The sequence below is a fragment of the Stomoxys calcitrans genome, chromosome 5 (assembly GCF_963082655.1).
Source record: "Stomoxys calcitrans chromosome 5, idStoCalc2.1, whole genome shotgun sequence".
NCBI classification, from domain to species: Eukaryota; Metazoa; Arthropoda; class Insecta; order Diptera; family Muscidae; genus Stomoxys; species Stomoxys calcitrans.
The window spans coordinates 57,420,241-57,445,007 of record NC_081556.1 but is presented as its reverse complement, the minus strand read 5'-3'; the positions used below and the strand labels follow the sequence as shown (position 1 = coordinate 57,445,007).

Below are 24,767 nucleotides of genomic sequence, written 5' to 3'. Positions count from 1 at the left end.
CGAAGTCATCGTGGAAAATTTCATTCAAATAAGACAAGAGTCTTGGCCTCCAGTCTTATCGGAATATCGGATTATATGGCAGATATATGAACACATGCACTGATTTGGTCCATTTACAACTCCAACTTACCATGTACATCAACAAGAAGTATTTGTGAACAATTTTAAATGGTAAGCTGTACTTTGTACTTGTTCGAAAGTTAGCGTGCTTTCTTACTTAACACCGAGTAAAACATTAAAAAAGACCTTTGGTATTATTCCAGTTTAATCGCTATATGTTTGTCAATATATTAACAGGAACGAAAGATAGCGTAAATACACATTTAACAAGGGCATTGGAAATAAGTATAAATAACAACTACACATACAAGTTTGATAGGAATGCTACAGACTTAATTTATATATGGTAATCATCAGCAAAACTAGCACGATTATATCGTGGAGAACTTGGATTAATGCGGTTCAATAGGCCAAAGCAGCCACGGCGATAAATCACCAAGGCGCCCAATGTCAGGGGAATGCCGATTAGGATGCCAACCAAAATGCTTATCAAAACTATTCCATCCTTGGCCGGCTGGTTGGCATTTTCGCAAATCAGCTCCTTGTTGTCGGCCGTCAATTGGAGGAGTGGTCGGTTCTTCCATGCCTCGGGAGTGGAGCATACCACGTTCTTGGTCAATTGAGGGGTTGTGGTGTTGATTTCTTTCATTAGAGTATGAATGAGATAGCTGTTGCTACAGTCACAGGCCCAAGGATTGTAACGCAAGTCGATAGTTTTAACTAGATCCCAGCGTTGTATCCATTCGCGTTCCAATTTTCGAAGATTATTATTATTTAAATATAACTAATAAGAATATGGAAATATATAGAATATCAAAATAAGAAAGATGCTGTAATTATTTTGTTTGTACCTTAGTAAGAGGTGGATAAGCAAAGATATCTGGATTTGTGGTGTTTTTGGTAAAAGCCAATTCATGTATGGACGATAGGCGCGGGTTATCTGAGGCGATCAGAGTAGTCAAATCTGTGGAACATTGAATGAAATGTTGCAAATATTATTAATAAATATATCTTAACATTTTCTTTTTAACTCTCGGACATACTTTGTAAAACATTTAAGGCTCCAGGACCAATACGAGTTGTGTCGGTCAAAAATGAAATACTCAAATACTGCAGTGTATTCAGCGAATCAGAGAAGCTAAAAATAATAAGGAAATCAAATTTAAATATTAATTTCAAAACTGCAATACACATAGACATAGATTATTGTGTAAATGTATTCTAAATAAATATACTAAACTAATAATTAATACAACAAATAATAATTAATATAACAAACAACAGTTAATAGAACAATAAATATTTGAATGTTCCCTGATAAAACAATCCCACTTAATTGAATAAAAAACAAAAGGCTGTAAATTAATTGTAGATAAACTCATTTAAGTTGGAAGCTAATATCGACTTTGTATGGAGGTGCTAATGCTCGCGGTATAATGACTCTTGCTGCGTAAGTTCAAATAATAACTGAAATTAGCAGAGTCACTCAATTAAATCATCGCAGTAGAAGTTATTATGTATCAGTGCATTCAGCGTTAATAAGTTGCCAGATTTCCTCCAACAGTTTAGATCTAACTCTAATAATTATACTCTCCATCAAGAATGGAGGCATACTAGCATCGCACTGTGGGAGAGAATCAAAAAAAGTTAGTAAGAAATATGCCCTGTGAGAACGGTATCTCTTTGAAATTTGGAATGGTTAGAGCTAAGCTGCTACCGAGTGGAAAATTTCAGGTCCGGGCCTCTTGTGGCTGGCCCCTAAATTTGGTCACCTCGGTATTTCGAAAATTTGGTGGTGTTGCCAAATCTTCGTTTGTGGTCCGATTTCTGAAATGTTTTACTGGATAGTGCTCAAAAGTTCCTACAAACAGTCTGCTTGAGGATTTTCATATCTCGTCTTGTTTTGGGGATATTCGATTTTTAATTTTTATACCCTTCACCATAGGATGGAAGTATACTAATTTCGTCATAACACCTCGAAATATGCGTCTGAGACCTCATGAAGCATATATATTATTGATCGTCATGTCATTTTAAGTCGACCTAGCCATGTTTGTCCGTCCGTCCGTCGGTCCGAAATTTTGCCCAAATACTTTTTATTAGTGTAGGTCAGTTGGGATTGTAAATGGGCCAAATCGGTCCATGTTTTGATATAGCTGCCATATAAATCGATCTTGGGTCTTGACTTCTTGAGCCTCTAGAGGGCGCAATTCTCGTCCGATTGGACTGAAATATTGAATGTAGTGTTTAGGTGTCACTTCCAACAACTGTGTTAAGTATGATTCAAATCGATTCATAATCTGGTATAGCTGTCATATAAACCGATCTTGGATCTTGACTTCTTGAGCCTATAAAGCGAGAAATTCTCATCCGATTTGGCTGAAATTTTGCATGAGGTGTTTGATGTACTCCATTCTTAGAGGACTTTATAAGACTTTATTCTCCTGGGGATTTTGGGAGTGGGAAGGGCCCCAGGGTGGTGGTTGGTGAGTTTTGAGGTGTGGTGTGGACCTTCAGAAATGTGGACATCAATTCCGTGCTCGATTCCCCAATACTTTTCATTTAAGCCCCATACTGCCACGGTCGGTAAAAATTTATGTTCGATTTAGGGGTGTTTTAAGGTGTGCCGTGGTCCCCCAAACACTTGGCCCCAAAATTGGATATCAAATTCGTTTTCTAATCTCAATTATGTTTCATTGCCCCATATTGCCATGGTCGGTAAACTTGTCCTCTTTGGCGGTGTTTTGGTGGGGGGGAGGTCCCCAAATACTTTCGGATCCAAGAAACTTGGATCCGAAAGTGGGTATCAATTACGTGTCCTAGTCCCCAATACCTTTCATTTGAGCCCTGTACTGTCATGGAAGGTAAATATGTTCTGATTAAGGGGTGTTTTGGTGAGTGGGGTGGTTCCTCAAACACTTAGCCCTGAAAAAATATTCGCATTGGGAAGGGGGCGAGACTCCGGCCGTGGGGCTGGGGAATCAGGAGATGACTCAGCAGTTGTTGCTGATCACTTGTTTGAGGAACTATCGATCACATCTCTAAAGTCTGGAGGATTGCAGGAGACTGGAAGTCCCCCTGCCACGATCCAGACAAGAGGGGAAGGTATCGAAACGAGACCCGAAAAGCCCTGCGGGGATCGGTCACCTGGATGGACTGGATTCAAGGTATGCTCCAGGAAGTAAGGGAAGGACGGAACTGAAAAGGAAATACGACAGCAGCAACTAGTGAAGCATCTAAGGAATAATCATCCAAACCGCAAGAGTCCGGTGTCCTGGGGAAGAGTGGTTTCCCTGTTTTCTCAATTCCCCTTGGATGCGTATGGAAACTCAGTACGACAGAATCGAATGAATCTTGTGAGAGGGAACTCCTAGTGTACTCAGAACACGAGGCTAACGCAACAGAGGCGGAAGTTCTGTATCATGCCAAAGTACGGTTTCTGCAGATAAATCTCCACAATAGTAAGGCCGCTTCGGTGGCACAAAAGGTCATTCTAATGTCAAAAGAATTTGACATGGTTCTTATCCACGATGGTTCATGGGCTAAGAATTCCTTGATTTGAACTACCCAAGGGTCCGATGAATGGAAGACACAGAGCCTATAATCTGGTCAAGACTAGCCTAAATGTTTTTCTTTTTCCATCGCTAGGCACTGAAGATTCAATAGTAGTCAGCCCTGAAATTAATAAATCTCACTACTGGTGGACTGCTTATCGAATATATTATAAGTTTCAATCTGGCGATTCGTTATAAAGGAAATAAACAGACCTTTATTGCCAGTAACAGGCAAGAGGTACTAGATATTACCTTTGTATCGGAAGATACAAATGGAAAAATATGCGGATCTGAATGACTCGCTTGTATCAGCATGTTCTAAAGGCAAACCAAGGGGCAAACAGTGACCGCCATGGTACTCTTCAATAGGGCGAAAATTACAAGGGCAGCACAGTTTTGCCCTGCACTGGTATACTGCAGGTGTCAGACCTTTAATGCTATATGGTGTTTTAGTCTGGTGGACGGCGCTTCAAAAGTCCTCGTACTGTACAATACTCAAACGGAGAGCCAAAGGATGGCTTGCCTGTGCATCACAGTCGTACTGAGGACTACGCCATCTGATGCACTGAATGTAATGCTACATCTAATGTCTCTGGATGTTGCGGCTAGTCAAAGTGCTGAGCTTATTTCTGTGAGCCTAAGGAAACTTTCTCTTCGGTCATGTGGCGTCTACGGACACTGTGTTATCCTGGACACAATGCTCGATGTTGCAGGCAGTGTGGATTAAATTTTTCCTCAGCCGATTTTTGATAAAGAAAAATGTAGGACCGATTGGAACTACGATACACTGGTAATAGAAGTTAAATACAATTCTATACAGATGGATTTAAATTAGATGACCAGATGGACCATGCGGTGTACACCGAAGGATTAGGTCTGGTGATATCGGGAAGATTACCCGATCACTGTAGTGTGTATCAAGCAGAAGTCCTTGCAATAAAAGAAGTGATGAGATGGCTAAAGTATAATGTCATCACGTCGATTGGCATAAATATCTTCTCAAACAGCCCTTAAATCGCTGGGGAACATAATTTTTTAATTCAAGAACCGCCCTCGACTGCCGCAGATCTCTCTACGAGATATCTCAGCAGTATAAATTCACCTGTTCTGTGTGGCAGGCCACACAGTTATCTCAGGAAATTATAGAGCAGAAAAGCTTGCAAGACTAGAAACTACGTTACACATTCCAGGGGAACTGCAATCTGTGGGTATCCCTTTAGCGGCATGTAAGCTAGGTCTTCAGGATCAGGCACAGATAGCAAAGCATTATAGATGGTCAAAAAGGGTGTTGTGAACATTCCAAAAACTATTTACCACCTTGCTACTTTTTCTTTGAGGCCACGTCAAAGCCCAGCGTCGAATCCAGCCCTCAATGATTGAATTCGTGAGGCTTTCTTGTTTTTATAATCGGTATCGTTAACTTAATGGATACATGAACGATGAAGATGTAGTACTAATTATTTCGTTTGACGGCTGTTTTTGAAAGAATCTACCATTCCAAACTTTTAACACATATTATTAAAAAGACCACTAACAATCTGCTAATACTTACTTGCCCTTTACGAAATCACCCAAAGGATTTTCATCCAAAACTAATTTCTTCAGATTTTTGGTCCATTTAAATGCCTTGGGAACTTCATGGAATAAGTTGCCGGACAGTATTAAGGTCTCCAATTCATTTGGGCTATGGAAAATAGTTTCCGGTAAAACGCTGATTTCCATATAGGACATATCCAATGTCTGAAACCAAGCACACAACACAAACGAATTTAACGAATTCACTATGAATTATTCCTTGAACATTACCTTTAGAGACGATAAACTGGCTATTGCCACCAAAGTAGAGGTATCGATCACCTGGAATGTATTTTTGCATAAAATCAAAATTTCCAAGTTTGGCAAATGTTCGAAGAGATCATTTTGCAATGCATGCAAATCATTGTAGGCCAAATCGAGCTCAATTAATGTTGTTATGGGCTCATACTTATCGGCGGCGTATTTTCCCTTGAATACATCGGGGTCCAGCACCTTTGTGGTTATGTTATTATGCGATAAGTCCAGCTTAGCCAATTTGTTGAGATTTTGGAAGGCCCCCAGGCTGATATTGTTGATTTGGTTAAAACTCAAGTACAAGTTTTCAACAGGATATGAGGGTAAGATGGGAATGTGGGTAATGCTGTTGTTGTTAAATTTGATGGTTGAAAATATGACATCACCATTGACTAGTGTGTCCCAATCTTCCTTAGAGAATAAGGTTTTTAGAGATTTACTGCTGCAATCGATTTGAAAGTATTTCAGGTCACATGAGCATTTTTTCTTGCATAAATCACTGTCGGCAATTTTTATCTGTAAGATAATAATAAAAAATTGTGTAAACACTCGTTATTCTCATTTTTTTGTATAGTGCAGTTTAAATTGCTATTAGATGACATATTTTTGATATACGATATGCAATTTCATAAAACTACTTCTGAGATTTGTAACACCCAGAAAAAAAAGTAAGCAGATATCAGCAAACACTGTCTGCGCTGTTTTAAATCAAAAAATTTTAACCTTCAAGGGAACACCTTTAAGTTTGTGAACATCTAAATGTTAGTTTAGTCTTCACTGTGTGTCAATATAAATGTTTCGCAATTTTAAGCACCAATATTTAGTTTAAAAGTATAAATATGATTTTAGGAGATAATTTATCTACTAATTAAATAGTAATTAAATTGAACAAAATTTGGTAAAACTTTATTGTGTTTAAAAATAAAACATAAGATATAAATAAAGGTAGGAACGGAACGGAAGTGGAAAGGGTTATCGTTAGCCGATCACCATATTTCGTATTTGGCTTATTGGAATCCAGAGGAAAAAATTAAGGGTATGCATCAAGAAGAAAAACTCTTTATTATTTGGCACACTCTTCTGTATATTTAGTACTATGTAGTGCAAATCACGGTTAATCGTTTCTTATTATCTGTTAGCATGTTATTAAAAACTTACCAGTACAATTTTGCACCGATATATTATCCAGAACATCTGACTTGCACTGGATAGGACTAAAATAAAATACAGCATATATATCGTGACCTAAACCAATGTTGATCATATTCTACAAAATTAATGGTAATGATAGATAGACACAACAGTGTTGTTAACTGTTTAGCGTACATATGTGAGCCATATCAAAAACTGAACCAATTTCTATTAAATTCAACTTTCCTATGTATATTTTTGGAAATATCTGTTTATAAATAACCATACTCGTAGTGTTGTTTTATTAGTCCGAATCGGAGTTATATCTAAGTTCGGACCGACTTTCTTTCACTTCAACCAAAACGTTAGCCGTGCCATCTGTGTCTTTTCTTTTTTTGTCGTTACAAACAAATTTGCTGTGTTATGATATCCTTTACCACTAATTAATTGTACACTAACAATAACCCTGATTTATTTTAGCACTTTATGGTGCAGTGCAGCTAAAATTGCCAGTGTAGGCTTATGAAGGATATCTGTCTTTAGGATTGCCATGATATGTTTTTCACAATTTATCATAATTTCGATTGTGTAAAAACGTGTAGCATTTTTTCGACACATTGCACAGAAATCACTTTTGCAGAAGCTGTGAGGACATCGATGAATAGGAGACTATAGAACACCTTCTGTATGCACAAGCTGTCAGAAGGAGTTCCACATTATGTTCTCATTTCTTTGAGAGCCTGTTTGATTTAGCGGATGTGAACATTCGCAAGAAATTGGGCTTTTTAAAGCGATCTGGATGGTTCAACGGTAGGAACTAGAACCCATCTTCCTTCTTCTGTTCATATGGTATCACAATGGACGAAAACGTCTAAGCGAGTCTGATGGCAGACTGCCACTTAAACTTCACCTAACCTAACCTGCACTGAAATCGAAATTTTGTGTTCGTTTGTGCAAAAAATTGTTACCCCACCATCGGGTGTAGTGTTCGTTTGTAATGGTGTTGCCTAAAAACAGTGGAAAAATTTTGCACTTCATAAATCGTTCTAAGTCTACGGCGGAGAATGTCGCACTTTAAGGCTAATACTATATTCGTTTTTCAACGGTTACTTTTTTGAAACACTACAAAAATCTCAATGATAACATAATTCTTTTATGGATTTTTTTTTTCAAAAGTAATGAGGGAGTATTGTGCTAAATGAAATCAGCATTTATTTGCTTCAAAATTTATTAACAAAAAAAGTGATCATGAAAAAATTTTGCTTAAAGCGAATAAAATCAGCGGCTTTCATTCAAGCGAATTTTGTTTGAACAGAAGATAAAGACAATATTTGTTGAATGTTTGTTATGATTTTTTTTTTAAATAGAAAAACACCAGTCATAGAAAATACCACCTCCAAAATTTCAGGCAAATCGAGTAATAATTGCGCCCTCCAGAGGCTCAAAAAGTTAAACTGGGAGATCGGTTTATATGGCAGCTATATCAGGTTATATACCGATTTAGACCATACTTGGAACAGTTGTTGGAAGTTAAAACGACATATGCAAAATGTCAACCATATTGGATAAAAATTACGCCCTCTAGAAGCCCAAGATGTCTAATCGGGAGATCGGTTTATATGGCGGCTATATCAGGATATGGACTGATTTAGACCATACTTGACACAGTTGTTGGAAGTCAAAATAAAACACTTCTTACAATAACAGATAATAATTGCGCCCTCTAGAAGCTCAAGAAGTCAAGATCCAAGATTGGCTTATATGGCAGCTATATTAGGTTATGAACCGATTTGAACCATACTTACCACAGTTGTTGGAAGTCACAACGAAGCACGTCATGCTAGTTATATGACGTGCGCCCTCTAGAGGTGCAATTCCTATCCGAGAGAACGGTTTATATGGCGGCCATATCAGGTTATAGACTGATTTAGACCATACTTGACACAGTTGTTGAGGGTCATACCAGAAAAATTCATGCAAATCGGATAAGAATTGCGCCCTCTAGAAGCTCAAGAAATCAAGACCCAAGATCGGTTGATATGGCAGCTATATCAAAACATGAAACGATTTGGCCTATTTACAATTACAATCCCCACCGCCCTACACTAATAAGAAGAATTTGTGGAAAATTTAAAGCGCCTAGCCTTACTCCTTCGAAAGTTAGCGTGCTTTCGGTGTATAATATATAATGACAAGTAAAAGCGTGTTCGGCCAGGCCGAGGGGAGCTATATCAGGTTATAGACCGATTTGGACCGTATACGGCACAGTTATTGGAAGTCATAACAAAACACTATCTGCAAAATTTTAACCAAATCGTACAAAAATTGCGGCTTCCAGGGGCTCAAGAAACCAAATCGGGAGATCGGTTTATATTGGAGCTATATCAGGTTATTGACCGTATTGAACTGTACATGGCACAGTTGTTGGAACTCATAACAGAACACTGCATGCAAAATTTGAGCCAAATCGGACGAAATTTGTGGCTTTCAGGTGCTCAAAAAGTCAAATCGGGAGACCGGTTTATGTGGGAGCTATATCAGGTTATAGGAGCTATATCGGGAGATCGTCTTATATGGGAGCTTTATCTAAATCTGAACCGAAATGGCATATGGGCAATCCCCAACGACCTTGAACAATATTAAGTATCTGTGCATATCAGAATGTCGAGATGATCCAGAATACATATACTTTATAGGTTCGCAGATCATTACTTCAAGGTGTTACAAACGAAATGACTAGGTAATATACCCTCATCCTATGGTGGTGGGTATAAAAATGGAAAGTGAACGCGTTTTATTTAGCTTACGGCATATTAAATGCAATGCTAGAAAGTTTTTCATCCGAACGCAATGATGCGATTTGACAGTATTACTTGGTCGAAATGACAACATGTGGACATATGAACATGTTCGATTGAAAATGCAAAAAGTGTAACACTATGAGAGGGTTTGGGCGACATTTTCAAAATGTGTGCCGTACAAGGGCAACATTTCTTACAACGCTAAAAAGGAGAAGAGCTTCCCATTAATAAGTATACCGATCGGCTTAGAATCCCTTCCTTATTCGATTTAGCTATGTTTGTCTGGCTGTCCATGCATTCTTGAGATCAAGGTACAGGTCGTATTTATTGTCCAATTGTCATGAAATTTTGATATAGCTCCCATATATATCTTTTATCCGATGTGGCCTTTCAAGGTTGTAGTAGCCATAATTTTTGTCCGATCTTTGCTCCCAGCATATATCTTTGATCCGATATGGCCTTTTAAGGCTATAGAGCTACAATTTCGGTTCGATCTTTATATAATTTAGCGTGAGGAGTTTTATTTGAAGTCCCAGACGTGTGCTTAATTTCATCAAACTTAGTCCAGATTTAGATATATCTCCCATATATATTTTTCATCTTTCAAGGTAATTCTATATAATATTTCAATAGGGATGCAAAATTAAAATCTGACTTGATTTCAACATGGGTTCCGTATATTGCAAGTAGTACGTTGGCTCAGTTGTGTAGGGTATTATATAGTCGACCCTCTATAAATATATATAGTCGGCCCTCTATATATATATATATAGTTTGCCCTCTGATATTATTTAAAATCGTTTAAAAATGAGCAAATTGTAGAAAATTGGAAAAAATTGTTTGTAAAATCAAAAAATAAGATGGAATATAAATCTTTCTCAAATATTTATAACATTTTTGAGCTTTTTTTAACTTTGCCATTTGAAAACAGCCGCCGGAGGCCACCGAAGTGCAGAGGTTAGCAGGTCCGATTATATCGCTGAACGCCTGGGTTTGAATCCTTGCGAGAACATTTGTGAGGTACTGTATCATATGGCATGGTAGCAATGTAAAAACTTCTCCAGAAAGAGATGTCGCCCTGCGTTCAGACTCGGCTGTAAAAAGGAAGCCACTTATCATTGAATTTAAGTTGAATAAGACAGTACTCAGTGATATGTGAAAAGTTTGCCCCTGTTTCTTAAAGAATGTTCATGGACATATAGGCATTTGCGTTTGAAACCAGCGGAAAACGTTTGCTCTTTGAGCAAAAACTTACTGCCGTCGCATTAAAATTTTTACTGTTTTTACTAACAAATTTCTTTGAGTGTAAGTTTTACAGTGCAACTGACTTTCACTTTTTGGGGTAAATGAAACATAGCAAATATGTTGTTAAAATATTACAAGTATAAAAACTTATTTTTATTGAATGCATTTCTTTGATGGCATGCGTAGCAGCCATCTTATTTGTTCGCCATTATGCCTTTCAGTAGATGAACGCAAATCAATTGAAATTTTTAAACTTGCAACCGTTTATGCAGTCTAAGAATTTAAATAAGAGTGCATACTTTTGGGCGCACTTAAAAGAAGCAATTCGAAAGAGTTTTGAAAGCATATTTTTTGGTGTCAATGTTTAATTATAAATTGAAACCAAAAGTTTAATTTTAAGTATATATATTTAGGCGGGTTGATTTGTATGGATGAACAAAAAAGAATTAAAAATCGTATAGCAAGAACGTAATCTACATTGAATTCCAAGAACATTCTCCATGGAAACCATGGATCTAAAATCAACCCCAAATCCGAGCCTCTCGACTTGAAAAAAGTTATTATTTCTAGATTTTTTTTTGGCAAAGGTGGGCATATACATTTTCAAGTCCAAGGCGCGAATTAGAATTTTATTTTAGATGCAAGAATTCTTGGGAGAAATGTCGTATGGAGTTTACGTTTTTGCCATACAATTAAAAAACATTAACCTGCCCTAATAAATATTGGGTTGCCCAAAAAGTAATTGCGGATTTTTCATATAGTCGGCGTTGACAAATTTTTTCACAGCTTGTGACTGTAATTGCATTTTTTCTTCTGTCAGTTATCAGCTGTTACTTTTAGCTTGCTTTAGAAAAAAAGTGTAAGAAAAGTATATTTGATTAAAATTTATTAGCCCAGGGGTTTTTGCATAAAAATGTTTAGTATAATATGGATATATGACATTTAAAAAATAGACGTGTTTGCTCACCGAGACTATTACAATGGATAACCAGAGGTCATCGCACACCAACATAACGCCCTTGGGGGGAAGGTGGTGTGGAATGGAAGAGATTTCGAATTTGATACTTGAAATGACTGTTTAGGTCGAGTGTAAGGCACTGCTGCCAGCGGCACCCTCTTGGATTGACGGAACTCTGGTATTGCCATTTTGAAATTCAGCTATAGGACAGACTGAGATATGTTTCCAACTGCCTGACCACAACACAGTCCTACATGCGGAGATCAGGGCGATCAAGGAATGCATGAGGTGATATGGTATTAAGGCGAGGACTTTGAAATTAATTTTTACGGACAATAAGGGCTATAACAACGAGGATGGTAAGATCACCAGCATCGTTTGGGTATTGGGCCATAGCGGAGAAAGGGAACGAAAGGGCAGACGAGTTGGTTGTAGGAGCTAGGGACTTCAATCCAGGGTTACCGTTGAGAATTTGGAATGGTCACATTATTTAATGCTTTACAAAAGAATACTGCAGGCCACCGTGGCGCAGAAGTTAGTATGTCCGCTTATGACGCTGAACGCCAGGGTTCGAATCCTGGCGAGACCATAAAAAAAAATTTTCAGCGGTGGTTTTCCCCTCCTATTGCCGGCAACATTGGTGAGGTACTATGCCATGAAAAACTTCTCTCCAAAGAGGTGTCGCACTGCGGCACGCCGTTCGGACTCGGCTATAAAAGGGAGGCCCATGACTTTTAGAAACTATAGCTAAAGTGGAGAAATGTCCAAATTGGACTTGAAGAAGTTCTGTTTACCCAAATATTTGTCTGTTAATTGGCTTGTTACGGCTCTATAAATGAAAATTTAGTAATGTATGTACGTGGAGTAACATCTAAATATAAACCGATTTCCACCCTTTGCAGGGTGAATTTATATGGCACTTGATCATCAGTGATAACAGCGAAGAAAGCCTCCGAACCATTCAGTATCTAAAACGCGACAGTCTGTCATGTGATCTTTTTGCCTTAGTTCTTTGCATTTAGAAAAATTAAGGAATAATCAGGTTGCTTCAACCTTAAGGGAATGGTTGCTTCAGGTTGCTTCAACCATGGGAATAATCTTCTGGCGTCTCACACAGACAGGAAAGACAGAAACAGAGTGCGAAGTCTCCGACACATACATTCTTGAAATTTGATTGGAAAATAAAGTAAAAACCCCGCGATTTGGAATTTATATACGTTAAATTAGAAATAATGTTCTGCAAATTGTATAAAAGTCAAATTTTTGCAAAAAAATATGCTCATTTGCAGAAAAATAAGTTTTAAATTTCGAAAGGGTGCAAAAAAGATATTTGATTCTAGAAAGGTCGGAAATTAGGCGTTCATCGCACAATAGTAATACTGGCCTTCAGAAAACTAACTAAATATCAAAATTGAGAAAAAAAAGTCAAGATTTTCTTCAAGAAACTTCGGTGGCTTAAATAATGAGAGCTGCTCCGTTTGGTTTACTGTTATTTTCAATTAAACCAAATAGATTTTATTTAAACACAAGATATCAATGAAATTGTTTGTAGAGACAAAACTTTAAACAAAATTTCTCCAAACAAAAAATTAAGTGACATTTTCCTAAAAAAATTAATTTTTGTTTGTTTCTCTTTCGAGACGAACTGGATGATCGGAGATGCAAATGGAAAAGGAAAGCAAAAGATAGCAACACACACCAACCACTATGGGACGCGTTTCGTCCTTGGTTAGAAGACTTTTCAACCATATTAGGTGTGATGGCTTCAAGGGCCGTGCGTTGGTATGTTGTTGTCCGAATAATTGGTATTAATAACACATTTCCTAAATAATTGTGTACAATTTATTTACATTTTTGATGTTATTAAATTAAAATATGAAGAATTTCAGGCTATGAAAAAATTATTCATTACTTTTGTCGTTTCCTCTTTATGCTTTTCGTTTTTTTAGATAGAGTTGCGAACCAAAAATAAAGAAAACAATTTACGATAATCGCACAAAGCTCAAACCATCTTTGTCGACAAATGCTACTAAGCAATTTTCGCTATAAGTTATAGAGCCCCAGTACTGACGTTCATCAGTATTACAAGATTTTCTAGGAGCTCACACCAGTTTGTTATTGATTGGTCAGTTAGTTGGCCGTACCATTCACTACAAAGATAATTCTTTTTTTTGCCAAATTTGGTCACGCATGTGCAATCGACTTCCTGCCAAAGTCTTTTCACCTTTCTAAACACTAATTATTTTATTTTTGCCTTACCTTTGGCTTTGGAGTTGTTGTTGCCGTCGTAGATGATGCCGACGATGATGCTGCTGTAGGAGCTGCTGTTGAATTGGCTAGAGGTACGGCTTTCTGTGTTGTCTGGGCCTGAATAAGCAGTAAGTTCATACTGCATACCAGGACACAACATGCCAGGGCGATTAGACTTCTATGCCGTACCATTGTGTAAAGTAGTTTTGTGGGACAGTAGACTAGAAAAATCTGTGTTCAGTCAGCTTGTTGGGTTCTATTCCAATTTTTCTTATAAATCTGCAATGAGGGAATTAATCGACCCATTGTTATATTAAAACAAGTTAGATATTGGTGAGTATTTTCGATTTTCAACATTTAATTGATAGCTCACACACGTATACACAGCAGTTGACAAGATATTGATAATGACTCAACCCGTCGGCTAAGTGGCTTCTTATCGATCTTATCACATTTCCCGCTTGATACGCAAACGAAAACAGAATTTTTTTATTGCTTTTTGTAGGTAAATAGACATAAATGTTAAATAAAGGCATCGAACATCGAATCACATTGGTATATGCTAGTGCCAAACTCTGAGGGTATTTCGCAATATTTTACGTTTGTAAAATCCCAGTACCACATGTCGCTTTAAAAGCCATGCAATAATGCCTGGTAATAATTCAAACTCACAATTTCTGCTGTAATGCAAGGGTGTTAACTGGCTCGGATGAGATCGTTGAATATAATCTCTGTGGTAGTTGCTATCGATTTTAGCCACCACAACACAACACTTCACCACTCAAAAAATAACTGTGCGCTTTTGGCTAGAATTATATACTTGGAGTAGAAATTTGCCTTATCAATGGTCTTTATAGTCAACATTTGGGGACCTTATCTTATCGACGATACTAATAAATGCTCTACTCTTCCATACGTATGGACGTATGCTCTTTTCGCTCTTTTAGGGTCCATCTAGGTGTAAATATTAAAGAGAAATAACTATGATTACCACTGCCACTCTCGCCCCCAGACAAGAACTTCATTGGAATGGAATGGAATTCTTTTTGCTGGGCTATCTAAATACATAAGTGTGTTATATTTTGGATAAGCTTCGTAATTTCACCAAAAACCAAAACGATTAAAGTGCATTACTTAATCCGAACGTATCAACATGTAAAATGATTCGGGGATTTTTAAATTTATTAAATGTTTTATAAACCTTAAATCGAGAGATCGGTCTATATGGCAGCTATATTCAAATCTGGACCGATCTGGGCCAAATTGAAGAAGGATATTATAAATGCGCCTTTTATGGGCTCACAACCAGAAATCGAGAGATAGGTCTATATGGCCAAATTTTGGCAAAATCGGACAATAAATGTGCCTTTTATGGGTCCAAGACCTTAAATCGATAGATCGGTCTCCAAATCTATCCAAATCTGAACCATTCTGATCCAAATTGAAGAAAGATGTCGAAGGACCTAACACAACTCAATGTCCCAAATTTCGGCACAATCGAACAATAAAAACCTTAAATCGAGAGAACGGTCTATATGGCAGCTATGTCCAAATCTGGACCGATCTGGGCCAAACTGCTGAAAGATGTTGAAGGCCCTAACGAAACTCACTGTCCCAAATTTTGGCAAAATCGGGCAATAAATGCGTCTTTTAAGGGCGCAAGACCATAAAACGAGAGATCGGTCTATATGGCATCTATATCCAAATCTGAACCGATCTGGTCCAAATTAAAGAAAGATGCCGAAGGACCTAACACAACTCACTGTCCCAAATTTCGGCAAAATCGGATAATAAATGTGGCTTTTATGGGCCTAAGACCCTAAATCGGCGGATCGGTCTATATGGGGGCTATATCAAGATATAGTCCGATGTAGCCCATCTTCGAACTTGACCTGATTATGGACAAAAAAGGGATCTGTGCAAAGTTTCAGCTCCATATCTCTATTTTTAAAGACTGCGTGATTTCAACAGACAGACGGACGGACATGGTTAAATCGTCTTAGATTTTTACGCTGATCAAGAATATATATACTTTACAAGGTCGAAAATGGATATTTCGATGTGTTGCAAACGGAATGACAAAATTCGGTGGTGGGTAAAAAAATGAGGCAATTTTATTTTTGGGGGTTATTTTATTGTTGTCAAAATACTTTGACTGGCATGGTGAATCGAGATTTCTGATACGCCATTTATATTTATCAACACCGTTGTCAAATTGATTAAAGCGCCCTACATGCCCAAGCACGGTGTAATGCACGCTCAGGTCAATGTGGTCTACGCACAAAAAGCATTGCAGGGACGACGAATGTTCAAGGGTACAACAAAATGCATAATACAGGAAGTTACATGCTATATCAGATATCTCGATCCACCATGCCAGTCAAAGTGTTTTGACAACAGCACACCCTTTCTAAACTTTTATAAGTTCTTTGCTATTCCTTGAATTTAAATGATCTCGAGCTGGAGTATGTTCGAAAAATCACGAAAGGATACCCTCCACCATGGATAAATTAACCATCCTCTCTTATAACTACACCAGTACCATATCCATTTTCCATTTTGGTCCCGAGAACACTTATACAAGTCACCGTTTCAGCGAAGTCGGGCAACAAATTCGCTTTTTATGGGATTAAGACCCGCGTGGGATTAAGAAATTTCAGCGAAATCAGGTAATAAGTCTTTACTTTACTTTTGTGGGTTTCACACCCCCTGATTGGCAGATCGGTTTATATGGCAGCTATATCTGAATATAGTTTGATCTGATTAATATTTTGGTCAGATGTCGGGAAGCTTAAAACTAATCACAGTTTCAAATTTCAAATCGGGGAATAAATAAAGCTTTTAATGGTTTCAGAGCCTTTATCGGCAGATCGGTCTATTTGGCAGCTATATTTATAATAGTTCGATCTGAACCATATTTATGTCTGATGTCGAGAGGCTTAAAGCTACTCACTGTTTCAATTTTCAGCGAAATCGGGTAATAAATAAAGCTTTTATGTGCTTCTGACTCTTTTCGGCAGATCGGTCTATATAGCAGCTATATCCAAATATGGTCCGATATGGCCCGTTCAAAAACTTAACCAGCGTTCATCAAAAAGACGCATCTGTGCCAAATTTATGCTCAATATCTCAATTTTAGAAGGCTGAAGAGTGATTACAACAGACGGACGGACAGACAAACGGAAATCCGATCCGGACAATCCGAAATATACATACTTTGTAGGGTCGGAAATTGATATTTCGATGTGTTGCAAATGGAATGATTAAACGAATATACCCTCTATTCTATGGTGGTTGGTATAAAAATCACCTTTATAGCGAGGGACAGTCTAATGGACATATAAAAGCCATAGGGAAGCCATGAGGTTAGTCGGGGACTGAAACACCTTGTCTCCAGGTTTAGTCCGTTGGATGAGAGGCTAGTCCGAATTTGCATATACGTAAAATTGTCAACATCAGCCTCATTTGTGCTCATGCAGAGACGGAAGACAAGGACGAAAAGAATTACGTCCGATAATGGGTTGAGGGTAGGAGGCCCCGGAGGGCAGAGGTTAGCATGTCCGCCTATGACGCTGAACGCCTGGTTTCGAATCCTGGCGATACCATCAGAAAAACTTTTCAGCGGTGGTTTTCCCCTTCTAAAGCTGGCAACATTTGTGAGGTACTATGCCATGTAAAACTTCTCTCCTAAGAGGTGTCGCACTGCGGCACGCCGTTCGGACTCGGCTATAAAAAGGAGGCCCCTTATCATTGTGCTTAAACTTGAATCGGACTGCACTCAATGATATGTAAGAAGTTTGCCCCTGTTCCTTAACGGAATGTTCATTTGGTCTACGGTAGATTTACCCGGTCTAAAGCTGGATTGATAGGGCCCAATTACCTCATTGACTTTAGGTTTCAATCTATCACAGAGTACGCTCGAGAGTGTCTTGTATGCGATGGGGAGGAGACTTATTTCTTTATATTTGGAACATTCCATCTAATCTCCTTTTTTATGTACGGGACATAGTGTGCTGAGGTTCAATAAGCGGGTATGCGTTCTTCTAGCCAGATCACGTAGACGAACTGATGCATACGCCCTATAAGTGTGTCGCCTCCGGTCCTAAATAGATCAGCGGGCAACCCATCGGCTCCTTCTGTATTGTTGTTATTCAGCCGGGTCGCTGCTGCTTGAACCTCATTCTAGTAAGGAAGTAAACATTATATATCATGATTAGGGATTGGTTCTGCGGTATCCTCTTCGCCGTTTTCTTCACTAGCAGGATTTATGTATCTCAGCCCCATTAGCCTTCGCCTAACCGGCCAGGTTTGCGAATGCCTTCTGAACGATTTAAGGCAACGACCTTTATCCTTTCCCTTAAAGGAGCTGAGCATCCTATTGACTATCAAATTTGTCGGCATTTCGTTAGGAGAGAAGGCTTCCAAAGTGCGTCGCATCCACTACATCGAAAGTTTCTAAACTAAATTCTATTCATGTTCCGTTATGTCTCAGAATGCTCCCAAGGGTTGCTGGATCTCCATGGTGCAAAGGTTAGTTGCATCTCTTCCCAGAGAGGTTTTTATACGACTTAATGCCTCACAAATAATGAACGTTAAACATTATTGCTGATGTTCTTCTCAGGGTTTAAACCCATGTGTTCAGCACATTAGACGGACATATGATGCTGAACGCCTGGGTTTCAACCCTGGCAAAAGGTATTAAGCCATATAAAAACTTCTCTGAAAAGAGATGAACTCTGCGGCACGGCGTTCGAACTCGGCTATGAAGAAAACAGTACTCATGGATGTATAAGAAGTTTTCGCTGTGTTCCTTAATGGAATGTTCTTAGGTAGATGCATTTGAGAGCATCCTTAGGAATTTGGAAAACTCGTTCAGTCCTTCTGTCTATTCGCACTACAGAAAAGCCTATTTGTAGTCTGTCTTAGCTATCTTAAATCGTTGTTCAATCAGGCTGCGATCTTTTACTCAGGTAGGTAAGAGCGCAAAGTAGTTCGTATTACTGGAATCACAGATATTTATCCACCTACAGATGAATCCTATTGAAATTTAAAAAAATAGGTCCAGATTTTGTTATCGTTCCTTAGTTATATATCCCCCGACTTTGTCTTATATAGTAAAGCAAATACCTATATCAACTAATCTTTACAAAATCTTACACAATATTTTCTTTTTCTGTGGCCATCGCCATGTCAACCGAATATACTCGAAATCGGTTTTTAAAAAAATTATGAGGCTAGTTTGCCCCATCTATGGTAATACAAATTTTTTAAGGAACAGGAGCAAACTTCTCATATATCACTGAGTGCTGTCCAATTCAAGTTTAAGCTTAATGATGAGACAACTCCAACTCGTGTATAACCAGTAAGGAAAGGTAAAAGTCGGGCAGAGCCGACTATATAATACCCCCACACCACAGAGTCAACATACGTATGACTTTCAATACATGAAATCTATATTGAAATTTAGTCAGACTAATTTTGCATATCTATTGAAAAACTGAATGGAACCTTGTAAGATTTTTTTCGATAGGACTTAAACGGTCGCTACAACAGACGTTAAGGGTCATATCGGATAAATATATCAGAGATATATCTTAATCTGGACCGACTTTAATGAGTTTAAAACACCTCACCCTAAAATGTATAAAGATAGAACCAAAATTGTGGCGACTACCCGGTAGCGGCTATGGCCTTAAATGGGCATATGGGATAAAAAATATATATGGAAGCTGTACCTAAATCTTAACCGATTTTAATGAAATTTTGCAATCGTATTGGAACGTTAGAAAAAACATCTCGTAGAAAATTTTGTAAAAATCGGACCAAAATTGTGGCTTCTACAGCCTTAAAAGGCCATATCGGATGAAAGATATATATCTAAGTCTGATCCGATTTGGATGAAATTTTGCACACGTACTAATGCTAAACTTAACGATCGCCGCATAGGATGAAAGATATATATGGGAGCTATATCCAAATCTGAACCGATGAAATTTTGCAAAAAAAAAAAAAAGACGTCATGCCAAATTTGATAAAGATCAGACCAAAATTGTGACTTCTACAGCTTTAAGAGAGCTTATCGAATGAAAGATATATATGGGAGCTATATCTAAATATGAACCGATTTTTTTCAAAATTAATAGCGTTCGTCCTGGGACGAAAAAAGTGACTTGTGCACAACAAATGCGATCTGTATCTTGATTACAAGAATACATGGACAGACAGACAGACGGACAGACGAATATAGCTACAATAAATCGAATCAAAAAGTGATTCTGAGTCGATCGTCATACTTATCAATGGGTGTAGCTCTTCTCCTTCTTGGCGTTGCAAACAAATGCACAAAGTTATAATATCCTATACCACAGTGGTGGTGTAGGGTATAAAAATGTATCATATGACAATGCTGGCTTGCTTGCCTGTGTGCAGGACTGTTTCGACAGATGCACTACAGGTATTGCTTGGCGCGCCACCGCTTGACTTACTCGTGAGTTACATGGCCGTTCTGTATAGTGTGAAAAAGGGAATTCCATTAGTGCGCTTCGAAGCTTGGAGATGGGGATATAAGGCGGCTCAAGACACTCCTTTTGGAGCGTCTTGATGATAGGTGGAGGACTAGATGGACGAACAGTGACAATGGTCGGGTGACTTACGAATTTATTCGTGACGCGACGTTCGTACGAGACCGCCCGGACTTTGGCTTCGGCCTAAGTCTGGGCTTCATACTGACGGGACATGCATTTTTGCTTCAGAGGAACCTGTCCGCGACTGTGGGAGACCTGAGGACTGGAGGCATGTACTGACAGAATGCCCGTACTATGCAGACATTAGAGATTTAGGCGTGACGGGGATTAGCGATGCGGTGTGAGATTTCACTAGGGCCCTTGAGGACGAGACGACTGTTGCAAGGCTGGCCACTTTTTCCCGGGAAGTATTTCTTAGGATGCGGACTAGACTTAGTGGAGGTATGAATGCACGCTAGTTATCCATAACGAGGTGTTGCTGTGCTTGACGTGGCCTGGCACCTGCCTTGCCCATGTTGATGCAGCGGTGTTTGCCCATTGTTGATTCCCTTAGCTGTTGTGGTTGTGATCGGTCACCCGTGAGGGTGGCCGCGTTGATTGTAAAGTCCCATGTTGTTGCTGATTTATGTGGCGTAGCCCGTGAGGGCTGTCGTGTCCTGTTTGTGTTTTTGTGTATATTGTCTGGCTGTATGTTTGATGCATACTTTTGTATGCTGGCTGAGGTCGGCGTAGGGTGATTTCCTCCCATTCAGGTGACCAGTCCGCAACTGTTTGGGGTTCAACTGGTAGTAGTCTTTTAAGGCTACGAAGTCTGACCGGAGACTTTAATCTGGTACCACGGGTGTCAGGAGCCCTTGGAACTTTGGTTCCAGCCTGACAATGGTGAGGCCCCAGTGGGGAGCAACGTGGTGGCTGTGGTTTGTACCCAAATCGCGGGTAGAGTATAAGCTCGGCGTGGAGTTGCGTTTTCAACCGGGTGCCGTGACCCATAGATCGGAAGGAGTTTTAGGTAGTGCTCCGCTCCTAACCAAGGAGGTGAACACGTCCAAATACGTGGGATCAAATTGGTACTCATGTGTGGATTACCACATGTGGGGGCGTTGGTAGACGCATTGTATTCACCCTTGGGCCTTGGGCCTCGCAGGTTTGGGCCGTGATGGCAGGTATCTGCGTAAAACTCGACATTCGACATTCGACCCCGTATGGACTCGGCTTTAAAAAGGAAGCCCCTTATCATTGAGCTTAAAACTTGAATAGGACTGCACTCATTGATATGTGAGAAGTTTGTCCCTTTTCTTTAATGTAATGTTCATGGGCAAAATTTATAAAATTTATTATTGTTAATGGGTTGAGGGTAATAGACTTCGCTGCGGCAAAAAACGTGGTTGTTGGGTTAGGTTTAAAAGGCAGTTTGCCATGAGACTCACTTGGAAGTTTTCGTGCATTGTGATACCACTGGAATAGGAAAAGGTAGATGCCTTCTACCGTTGAACCATCCAGATCGCTTTAAAAAGCCAAACCATGAATGTTCACATTCGCTAAATCAGACATGTCCGAAACAAAATGAGAACCTAATGTGGAACTTATTCCGACTACCAGTGCGGGTCACACACACACACACACAGCAGATGTTCTATAATCTCTTCTTCCTCGACGTCCTCATAGCTTCTGCTGAAGTCATAACTTGCTATCTTTAGTCTGTCAGCATGTTTCCGATCAGACAGTGACTTGTCATGATGGACACAATGACTGAGAAGTCTGTTCTAGACCAGCAACAGCAGAGAGTAGACCTCTTCAGGTCTATATAAGGCCCCATTATTTTGGAGTGTTCACAACACCGCCCCCCTTTGTGACCATTTGTCATTCGTTACTCTAGGACCCTCAAAACCAAGCTTACCTTGTTTACCCACAGATTTCAGTTCCCCCTGGAATGTGTAAGGTAGTTCCCAGTCCCACAAGTTCGTCTGCTCTACAATTCTCTGGGATATTTGTGTGGCCCGGCACCCAGAACAGGTGAATTTTGAACTGTTCCGTGAGGAATCTGGGACAGTCGAGGGCGGTTTTAGTGTTCAGAAATACGTTTTCAGGGATTTAATGGCTGCCTGGTTGTCTGAGAAGATATTTAGCCAATCGTCGTCATGAGTTTATATCTTAGCCATTACTATAATTGCAAAGATCTCCGCGTGATACACACTGCAGTGGTCGGGTAACCATCTTGATGAGACCAGTCTTAGTTCTTTAGAGTATACTTAAAAGCCCACCTGATCGTCTAGTTTGGAACCATCCGTATAGAAGTCTATGTGACTTTTATTATCAGGGATATTGTATTTCCAATGGGTTCTATCAGGAATAGTGGTACAGTACTTTTATCAAAAAGCGGCTCAGGCAATGTGTTATACAAACTGCCTGGAACGTCGGGCACTGTATCAAATATAACACAGTGTCCGTAGGCGCCAATTAATTCCCTGTCCAGCAGAACACCCCGGTATTTTATCCTTACAGTAATCTCCAGCTGAAAAGAACTACTTCTGCTCGGATTTACGCCTAGACCGCTTTCGGTAGCCTGTCGCACTCAGCGCTTCTTCAAGTATGTCTCTAAGAGAGTTGGGAAACTTTAACCTGACCGCAATAGCCACGTCATCCGCTTACACATTTTTCTTTAAGAGTCAATAATACTATATATTATGGCTATATTCCAAAGTAGAGGTGACAGTTCATCTCCTTGAGGTGTCCCTCTGCCGACCTATCTTTAAGATCTACAGATCACAGGGCTGCCGAACTGTATTTTTAAGAAAGTAAGTTATTTATAAACTTTCTTACTGTAGTGTTGATGCTTACAAACTGCAACTTCTTTATGATCAACGTCGCACAGTGGTGAAAAACTAGTAAAAAATATGCCGTGTGAGAACGGGTAATGATATCTTTTTGAATTTGCAATGGTTAGAGACGACGAGTTAGCGAGATAGTGTGCAAAATTTTAAGGCCCTCTCTACCCGTTCTTACACGGCATATTTTTATACCCTACACCACTACTGTGGTACAGGGTATAATAACTTAGTGAATTAGTTTGTAACACCCAAAAAGAAGAGAGATAGACCCATTGATAAGTATACCGATCGACTCAGAATCACTTTCTGATTCGATTTAGCTATGTCCTCTGTCTGTCCGTCCGTCTGTCCATGGTAATTTGTGTACAAAGTGCAGGTCGCAGTTTTCATCCGATCGTCTTCAAATTTGGTACAGTCATGTTTTTTTGGCCTAGAGACGAAGCCTATTGAAATTGGAAAAAATCGGTTCAGATCTGCTTATAGCTCCCATATATATGTTCGTCCGGTTTACAGAAATAATTCAATAAAATAATCATTTGTAAACCGATTCTCTCGAAATTTGGCAGGAAGGATTTTCTTTTGACTCTTTGACTCTAGCATTACTGGTGGACTTCATGGAAATCGGTTCAGATTTAGATATAGTTCCCATATATATATATATATATATATATATATATATATATATATATATATATATATATATATATATATATATATATATATATATATATATATATATATCGCTCGAGTTTTACTTATAGAGTCATAGCAAGCGCATTTATTGAACCATTTTACCCAAATTTCGCAAAACGCTTTCCTCGACGACTGCCACAGTATTTCTCATTTGTTAACCGATTCTGCTCGAAATCGGTTTAGAATATAGCTCGTTCGTCTGATTTTGGGTAATTTGCAATAATGTTGTCATTTGTCAAACGGAGTCATTACAGTTTGAACATATTTGCTGGAAATTCGATACGGATTCTTTTATAAACCATCTGATAACATCCGCCGACGTCCATCAATTTGGTTTCAGAATTAGTTACACTTTTTTACTAATAGGGTAGGTGTAGGTTATTATACAGTCGGCACCGCTAGACGTTTGCCTTTCCTTAATGGTTTTTCATAGAAACTAAGCGAGAAAATCCTTCTAGTGGATAAATAAAACACCATTAATGTTTACTGATACCAGAACACTTATTTTATATTATTTCTCTGGTTGTCGCAATCATATAAAATATATGCTTATATTCTCTTTACATTTAAGCTGATGTAGCCATGTATATTCGTCTGTCCGTTGTAGTCAATTCGGATGAACAATCCATTTGAAAATTTACACAGACAACTCGTTTGATGTAGATTTTTGGGGATTTATGTTTTGGATATACCTCGCATCTAAAATGGTATTTCGTTTTATCTACGTGAACCCCTAGAACTTAAATTTGTTTTCAACAAGTAAGAGAGTGCTAAGTTCGGCCGGGCCGGATATTATATACCCTTCGCCATGGATCGCATTTGTCGAGTTCTATGTGCGGTATCTCTTTTTAGGCAAACAAAGAATATTGAATAAGAACTGTTATGTTATTGGA

At 38.8% G+C, this 24,767-nt stretch overlaps 1 protein-coding gene across 1 annotated transcript; it reads right to left on the bottom strand.

Moving 5' to 3' along the window:
* Positions 1-294: 294 nt before the first annotated feature.
* On the bottom strand, positions 295-14,643 carry LOC106083310 (leucine-rich repeat neuronal protein 1). Its single transcript, XM_013246244.2, has 7 exons — positions 14,502-14,643; positions 13,839-14,108; positions 5,421-5,960; positions 5,167-5,354; positions 1,104-1,198; positions 912-1,024; positions 295-844 (listed from the first exon to the last, which is right to left on the bottom strand). Exons 2-7 carry the CDS (start codon positions 14,019-14,021, stop codon positions 398-400), a joined length of 1,566 nt encoding a protein of 521 aa, XP_013101698.2. The 5' UTR covers positions 14,022-14,108; positions 14,502-14,643; the 3' UTR covers positions 295-397.
* Positions 14,644-24,767: the final 10,124 nt, after the last annotated feature.

Bases quoted from the DNA above. Each gene is read 5' to 3' on its own strand.
- LOC106083310 (XM_013246244.2), bottom strand. From the start codon at position 14,021: ATGGTACGGCATAGAAGTCTAATCGCCCTGGCATGTTGTGTCCTGGTA. The intron at 5,961-13,838 runs GTAAGGCAAAAA...ATTATCTTACAG, and splicing joins CAACAACTCCAAAGCCAAAG to ATAAAAATTGCCGACAGTGA. The intron at 845-911 runs GTACAAACAAAA...TATTCTTATTAG, and splicing joins CTTATCCACCTCTTACTAAG to TTATATTTAAATAATAATAA.